This window comes from Paramisgurnus dabryanus, chromosome 14, assembly GCF_030506205.2.
Source record: "Paramisgurnus dabryanus chromosome 14, PD_genome_1.1, whole genome shotgun sequence".
NCBI lineage: Eukaryota > Metazoa > Chordata > Actinopteri > Cypriniformes > Cobitidae > Paramisgurnus > Paramisgurnus dabryanus.
The window spans coordinates 5,862,699-5,871,456 of NC_133350.1; the positions used below are offsets into that span (position 1 = coordinate 5,862,699).

At 34.9% G+C, this 8,758-nt stretch overlaps 1 protein-coding gene across 1 annotated transcript; it reads right to left on the reverse strand.

Moving 5' to 3' along the window:
• Window positions 1-64: 64 nt before the first annotated feature.
• Window positions 65-8,279, reverse strand: plekha3 (pleckstrin homology domain containing, family A (phosphoinositide binding specific) member 3). The gene is made up of 8 exons (XM_065241138.1): window positions 7,938-8,279; window positions 7,477-7,593; window positions 7,196-7,351; window positions 5,586-5,722; window positions 5,292-5,462; window positions 4,009-4,052; window positions 3,814-3,923; window positions 65-803 (listed from the first exon to the last, which is right to left on the reverse strand). Exons 1-8 carry the CDS (start codon window positions 7,975-7,977, stop codon window positions 682-684), a joined length of 897 nt encoding a protein of 298 aa, XP_065097210.1. The 5' UTR covers window positions 7,978-8,279; the 3' UTR covers window positions 65-681.
• Window positions 8,280-8,758: the final 479 nt, after the last annotated feature.

Consider the following 8,758-nt stretch of genomic DNA (forward strand, 5'->3'; position numbering starts at 1 on the left):
TTGTATTATTTTTATCTATTTGCCTCTGGTAAAAAAGCACATAATTACAGATGCAAACATCAAATCAAAGAAATAAAATCTTGCTATAGCATTTTAATATTTTTTTCTAAACATTACAATAATTAATGAATCAAATTCCTTCATGCGAAGAATTAAGGCAAAACAACGCTGTGGAGAAAACTCTAGTAACATACAAAAATAAATAAATGTATTTCGCATCATAAACTAATGAACAACATCACATGCCGAGTGAATACAAAACCAAAGTTTATGTCAGTAAGTACACACAACCTCTTGGCACGGTAACAAAAACCTTTTCTTCAAGGTTTCCCATTTAACAAAGGCAACTGCACAACACATCAGAAATCCAGTACAAACATCTTCAACTCTTCACTGAAGGGATATGGCAATTATTATTTATCACAAAATAAGACATGAAAACCTTAGTAGCGTCAAGGCGAACAAATACTTTAAAATACCTGGAAGAGTACTTTATAAACATTCAAATCGGATTATTGTTTTCCTCTCGTCATCTGTTTTTATAAAGTGCAACCGAATTCTTCATTAGGAAATACGACAATACTGTGTAAAATCCGACTATGTGACGCTGCAATCTTTGATTGCATAGCAGTGCGTGCTTTTCTTTTATCCCAAATCTATTCATCCGCTGTCCCTTGTGGTTTAGAGGGAAAGGTCAGATTCCGGGGTGTCAGTTTCAGACAGGAACTTTGTGTTCGTTCCAACCTCTTCTGGGATACTGGGAGTGGAGTCACCATTGATGTTTGCTCTATGAAACATCAAGCCTTAAAGAGAAAAAAGAAATGTGTTGTGAAGATAAGCATTCACTCATTGCCATTTGCCCAAACATATATTACTGTATACAGTACTGTGCAAAAGCCTTAGGCCACCACCACCAGACTGGTTGTGTTAGAAGTTTTAATGTCCATCCATATTTATTTTTCAATCTATTTTTTTTAAGAAACAAACTGAAAATACAAGAAATATTAAATATTAAATTTTCTTAAGGCATCGTCGGTGTTTAGTGTGAACTCTCTTGGCACTAAACACATCTTGAGCATTTTGAGCAGAACGAAGTAAAAAGACAAATTTCTTTCAAATTAGGATTTAATTTTATTTAGGTATAAGAGGTCCTGCAGTTTTCTGCTATTGCTCAAGTGTAAGGGGAGTTTACCCTAAAAACTTGACACATCAGTTTACATTTTTATACAGTTTTTAATACTATATACACATTTCCTGTATTTTCTGAATGTATTCTATTAAAGAGACTGAGAAATAATTATATATGATCACTGTAAAATGGCAAAAACTAATCTAATTGTGGCATGGTGGTCTAAGACTTTTGCACAGTACTGTATAATATAAGCGTTATTTAATATCTGTAACCCTGGTAGCATGGTATATTTTTGCAATAGCCAACAATACATTGTATGGGTCAAATTTATACATGTTTATGCAAAACATTGTTAGGATATTAAGTAAAAATCATGTTCTATGAAAATATTTTGTACATTTCCTACCATATATGTATGTGTGTATATATATATGTGTGTGTGTGTGTGTATATATATATATATATATATATATATATATATATATATATATATATATATATATATATATATATATATATATATATATATATATATATATATAAATGTATTTATCATTAGTAATATGTGTTGCTAAGGACTTCATTTTGCCAACTTTAAAGGCGATTTTCTTAATTTTTTGATTTTTGCACCCTCAGATTTCAGGTTGTCAAATAGTTGTATATACACATATATACTCACTCTCATACCTTTCTAGTTGTATTTAACATACTGTCTTCAACACAATTGGAGTTATATTAAATAATAATCTGGCTGTGTGAAATTATAGAATATAGAATGTAAGATGTGGTTTATTACATTTTATTTAATTATTGATCTGTACTTTATTTACTTAAAGGTGACATAGAATGATTGAACGGGGTATTTATCCTTGTTCTGTGTTGTGTTGTGACATGTAGACAAAAAAAAAATTTTGTTTGGGTCTGTAATGCCTTAGAAGCTTCCAAAAAAACTCTCTCAGATAGCTCATTAGGGTGGGGGATTTTAAACAAGTGGTTTTGCACCTATTTGGCTCCCCCTACTGGCTTGTCTTGCAATCTCATTACTGATTGGCTGACTTTGCTGTCACTCAAAAAATGTAGCCAATTATTTTAAAGTGGAGGCGCAGTGAGATGCCTGTGATGTCATAAGCATCAGTTTTTCAGATTGGGCTGTTTTCTGGCTGACATTTCTAAAAGAGGAATTTCTATGAGACTGAGATGTTTAGCATGTCTAGCACTTTTTGTATGTTTGTGAATGCGGGTAGACTACCATTATTCAACAAAGACAAGGTAAAAATGGTTTTTCATTCTCTGTCCCCTTTAATTTTTATTTATTGTATTTTTTAATCCTGCCTGGGGAACGGTTTTTTAATGCGACCATTATAACACATATATAATGTAAAAAAAATTAAAACAGGTTTAAATTCCAATATGGCAGCACACACAACGTAAAATCTTATTGATTCTTGCGTGTCTTGTGAGTGCAAGTTTTGTCACGACGCATAAGAGGAGTAGGCACATAAAAACCATTTAGATTTTACATTGTTTAACTCTTTCCCTGCCATGGACGAGTTATCTCGTCAATTAAGAGAAAACATTTGCATAAAAACATGTTCCTGATGAATTTTAATGTTAATCTAATTATCCATTAGATGGCATACTTACCCAATTTATTAAAAACTGAACCAAAAAAGTTATTTACTAATTTTAAACTCTGTATGTTTTGATCACGCGTGCCTCACACGCCCTGAAAAGTGAAGCCAAAGTGTCTCGATCGCCCCTCAGTGACTGGTCCCAGTATAGGTCATAAACCCCGCCTTCCCATGTTATTCAATGGGACTTGAGACCAACTTAACAATTTAATTACACTCCAATTATCTTTTTTCTGAAGCTGGTTTCTGTCATTTACTGTAGTTTTTATCACGCTGATGTAAATTCAAGTGTTTGTTTTTAAAATAAGTTTGTGTTTAGTTAGTTATTTAATGCTATAAAAACGGTGGTGTCATGTCATGATTGACAGCTGTGATATGCGCATTCTTCGAGAGCAAGGGCGGGGCCTTACTTTCGCGGCTTTACTTCCTGCTCACTACTGCGCAGGACTGGTCCCGAAATCACTACTGCGCAGACTCATTTCTTCTTCGGGACACTGGCGGCTTCACTTTTCACCAATGAAAGAGAGCGAACGGGCGTCGTCCATCTTGTCGTACAGTCTGGTTTTGATAATCGTTCTAAATCTGATCTCTAACAAAATTCCTTTACAAAAAATGCAATTATTTCAGCTTTTTGCTAAAAAAAAAACATATTTAAGAGTTTATAAGCAGAATTTTTTTTTAGATAGGATTAAATGTTTTTTCCAGTTTTGTTTGTTTATTGTTGGTTTGAAAGCAGAGGGTCTGTTCTTTCATTTCATATGTTTGTATGTTTATATATTTTTAGAAGAAAATTTTCCTGGAAGGCTTTTTTTAACTTTTGTGAAAATCAAAAAAAGGCTGGCAGGGAATGAGTTTATGAGTAATTTTCATTTTTGGGTGAAATATTCCTTTAATGGTATATCTTCACTCTATAGACAATAAGGCCAATACTGTTTATTAATTAATGAACAACAAGTGACTGAGCCAGAGCAAAGTTTGGTAACAGGCTGAACTTTTCAGTGACTTTGGGCAGTGTAACAGCACTTGTACAAGCACTTATCTGTGACTTACGTTCTGTCTCTTCGGACCCTCTGTCGCTTTGAGCCTCTGTATCCGAGCATGTTCGTGTGCGTCTCTGGGCAGACTTTTGCGATGCCACACACTCTTTTGGTAAGTTCGACCTTGAACAGACACAGCACCTGTATTTATAGGCACTCAAAACAATAGCAACAGAAGCTTTCTGGACTGAAAGCATTTAGTAGCTACCTTTCAAAATTGTAGGTGCCAGGATGGCTGATCGAACGCTTCATCTACACAAAAAAACAAACAAAAAATAAATAAGTGACCAATCACGAAAAATGTCAGGTTCATATTAAGCCCAAAATCACATAAAAAATAAGAAATGAATTTGCTTAAAGGGGACATATCAGGAAAATCTGACTTTTCTATGTTTAAGTGCTATAATTGGGTCGCTAGTACTTTTAACAAACTAGAAAATGTGAAAAAGATCAACCCAGTAACTTAGTTTTGGCAAACTATTCTCTGCAAGCATGGGAAAAAATAGGTCATTGAAATTTGGCTCCCCTTGTGATGTCAAAAGGGGATAATACCGCCCCTTAATCTGCACTATCCAACCACGGCACTGTCATTTAGGGCAGCGATCAGCTCATTTGCATGTTAAAGGACACACCCAAAAACAGCACATTTTAGCTCACACCTAGAAAATGGCAATTTTAACATGTTATAATAAATTATTTATATGCTATTTTTAGGGATGCACCGATACCACTTTTTTGGAGTACGAGTACGAGTACTTGCATTTCAGTACTTGCCGATACCGAGTACTTAATAAAAAAACATGATTTAAATTTATAGGTAACAGCTTTAGTCATATAATTTAACAAAAAAACAAAGGACTAGTTTTCCAGTTTGTTGTAAACTCTGCCTCTTCGGACAACACAAGAGGCATTACCCCTTACACGCCGCTCAAACATAGACATTTCTCAGACCGTGGTATTGATTCCAGGTATCGGGGGACTTTTAACGAGTACGAATACTTTAGAAAATGTGGTATTGAGGCCGATACCCGATACCAGTATCGGTATCGGGGCATCCCTAGCTATTTTGAGCTAGAACTTCACATATGTACTCTGGGGACACTAAAGATTTATTTGAGATCATAAGAAGTCTTGTGAAATGTCCCCTTTAAGACAAGACATGTTTTCTTGTTTTTGTAACTTGCTTTAACTTTATAAATCCCATGAAAATGTCATTTAACACAAACAGTAATATCAGCTATATATTGGAATATTTTAAACAAATATACAGTTTGATAGTTAAAGACAGGGTGCATGATCTCTGAAAGCCACTGTTGACATTTGAAATTACCTAAACAAATGACCCCTACCTACGATGTTGGTTAGTAGACACGCCCCTTACTGCTGATTGACTACAAATGTGTTTTGGTAGTCGACCAAACTCCGTTTTTCAGAGTGTTTTTCAAACATTAAATTATATTATGAATGTATGTGACCTGTGTGTGTCTTTACCCGGGACATCTGGACGGGAGAAGGGGACACGGGTGACATAATTGAATTAGAGGGACTGGACTGCAACATATCAGTTGTGAATTTGGAATTGGCGATTTTCATACATTCTTCCAGTGTTTTGATGAAGGTTTCACAGGTCGCACTCAGTAAGGAGGATGCCTCATTCCTTGTCTGGAAAACAGCAGAAGAAAAAGCTATCTGATCTGATCATGCATTCATGCTGTGCACACCCATCTACACTGTTTGTGATGGTTAATGTGGTTATTATGAAAACAGCTAAGTGAGGCATCTAACCTCAGTGCTGGCCACCGTAGACGCCCCTTCCTGTTCCACAGACTCCTGAATAGTGTGCACCTGCTGCATTAATAAGTCACAGTACAGACGCAGCTCGGACATCTTGGTCTTCAGTGATTCTGTGGTTTCTGTTAATTCTGCGAAGACACATTAGGAGAGGAAACAAGAATTTTAGTGGATGGGATAATGTTTAAAAGTCACCCAGGAGACAAGCTTTTGGTTATAAAAGCTCTCTAAAGAATTCCCCATTGGGGATCAATTCCTATATGGGCCATACAGAGGAGAGAGCTTCCAAACATTTGTGATCCTGTCTATGAAATCCAAGCTAAAGTCTTATAATCTAATAGTGAGATTAGGAGCATCAAAGTTTGATTTCAGTCAATGATTTCAATATTTGATAGGACTTTAATCGGTCAATATTAAGAATATCAAGGTTATATTTTGACAAAATGTTCTTTAGATTATGTAGCATGGTTTTATGTTGAAAATAGGAAATAATCACTTAAGACGGGTTTTCACAGAATAGGGTCACAACTGGAACCTTGAACTCACAAAAAAACAATTGTAATGAATGCTTTCCTTGCTTAAGAAATATAATTTAAGTAATTTTAATTAGTAATAATTCATATACTTACTTAATAATTTATGGAAATCTATGCAGTAACCTTTTAATCATTATATAACGTTTGTTAAAGGGACACCAATTTTTTTTTAAATTATGCTAATTTTTCAGCTCCCCTAGAGTTAAATATTTTATTTTTACCGTTTTGGAATCCATTCAGCTGATCTCCGGGTCTGGCGCTCCCACTTTTAGCATAGCTTAGCATAATCCATTGAATCTGATTAGACCATTAGCATCACGCTCAAAAATAACCAAAGAGTTTGGATATTTTTCCTATTTAAAACTTGACTCTTCTGTAGTTACATCGTGTACTAAGACCGATGATTACACAGCAGCCGAAAATAGTCCCCTTGGTATCTTTTAATAGCAGGGGACTATTTTTGGGCACTACCTAATATCATTGCACCTCCTGCAGCCATGTTACGGCAGCAAAGTCCTTGATTTTTACACTAGAATGAAAGTATAGTTCCTAGCCATATCGGCCTAGAAAAATACAACTTTTAATTTTCTGTCTGTCTTAGTACACAATAATACTACAAAACAGTACATTTGAACAGGAACATTTTTGAAAACTCTTTGGTTATTTTTTAGGCGCGATGCTAATGGTCTAATCAGATTCAATGGATTGTGCTAAGCTATGCTAAAAGTGGTAGCGCCAGACTCGGAGATCAGCTGAATGGATTTTAAAACGGTAAAAATCAAGTGTTTAACTCTATAGGGTCGGTTTCCCAGACAGGGTTTAGATTAATCCAGGATTTTAGGACATTTAAGTCGTTTTTAAAAATATCTTACAAAAAACAATACTGATGTGCATTTTGAGACAAAACAATAGTACTGATATATGTTAAAATATGTCAGTGCAAGGTGTTTTTAAATTAAGGCAACTTAATCATGCATTTTAGTCTGGGACTAGGATAAGCCCTGTTTGGGAAACCAAACAAAAAGCAATAATATAAATCAATAAAACCAAATGATCCAAAAGGCCCACCCTTTTCTTTTTTGGTTCTAGTGTCAATGAGTCCAGCTTTGGAACTTCCCAGAGCCACCAGCCACTTCTGTCTTTCCGCCGCATTTACAGCCTTAACATAAAAATGCTGCTCTCCCGGTATGATCAGCTCCAGCCGTGTGATGTCAGTCGGGTGAACTGGTGTAAACATGAGGAAGTCAAAAAATGACAAGAATGGCCAGTTTACATTATTAAAGGAATACATCAGTGTAATAGGATATGCATCACTGAATATAATGTGTCATTCATTAAAATTATCTCACCTTTAATTTCACATACTGACATCTTAATACTGCCTTTACTGCCTTTGCATACATCATCTTGGGAATCGTAGTATGAAATAATGCCATTATCCAACACAAACCATCTCGGCTGCCATCCTGTAACCGAAAAGATTTTATTATCAGATCACAAAGGAGACTATTAAAAGACCACTGCAAGTTTTGTTACTGCATACAATCAGTTACCATAAAATCACATGACAGAGCAGGAAGTTTGACAGATGACAGATTTGGTTAATACTGCTCCTTGTGGTTTTGACATGCAAAGATACTATAAAAGCACACACCTTGTTAGGAACAAAAGAAATGCATAAAGCAGTACAGCCTATGTAACACAGCAGTGCCGAGGTATGTTATGTAAAGATATCATACTGCAAGCTGAGTGCATGAACTCATTCAAAAGTATCTAATGTCACCTTATCACTGCTGATTTATTTACCCACCTGTCATATAGTTTGTCCACTTGTAAAGCACCCCTTCCATTATTCCCCAAGCAGAACACAATATGACAACAGTTTTAACAAGCTTGCAACAGGCAGCTGATTGTTTGCCCTCTTTATAGGACAATTAGCATGCTAGCCTGCAGGCTAACTCAAAGATCTCCAGGTACTGCTCTTCATGGCAAAAGGTCGAAAAAATCGTAAAGAAATAATACAAATATTTTCTTTCACGGACATTTCTGTCATGGTTTCTGGTCACGCATGGTGGAAAATAGTACTAAAAAGAGACGGAGGAAGATTTGAGATGAGATCATTCTGTTTACAGAGTGAAACGGAAGAGGCGTTTGATTTAGCATTGGTTCTTTGAGCTCTAGCCCTTCCACTGTAGTTGATAGCTAATTTGGTCGCTAGATGGCGCGAATATTACTGCTAAAATTACACTGAAAATCAATCTGAAGCGTTTATTTATTGCAGAATAACATGTAAGTATCAAATAAATATGACATATGAAACAAGAAAAAAATCTACATTTTCATAAAGCAACACAAATCTGGTATTTTCTATTATAATTGTATATAAATCTAGGGAATAAAATTGCTCAATTGTCAAGTTTTTAAAGTGTTATTAACAAACAATTAAGCAAATTAATTAACATTGGACGACTAGACTAAATAAGAAAATATACATAACTACATAATTTATTTATCGTTTGTAAATCTATGTTTTTATCTATTTATGTGGATCCGTTGACAATAAATCCATGTACATAAAATAACACAAAGATAAATATTAGAATGTAAACTTTATTTTTTGTGTCATAATTA

Coding starts and splice junctions, on each gene's coding strand:
- plekha3 (XM_065241138.1), bottom strand. CDS start 7,977: ATGGAAGGGGTGCTTTACAAGTGGACAAACTATATGACAG. Junction 7,594..7,937: donor GTGGACAAACTATATGACAG/GTGGGTAAATAA, acceptor TTTCGGTTACAG/GATGGCAGCCGAGATGGTTT. Junction 4,053..5,291: donor CTCCCGTCCAGATGTCCCGG/GTAAAGACACAC, acceptor TTTTTTGTGTAG/ATGAAGCGTTCGATCAGCCA.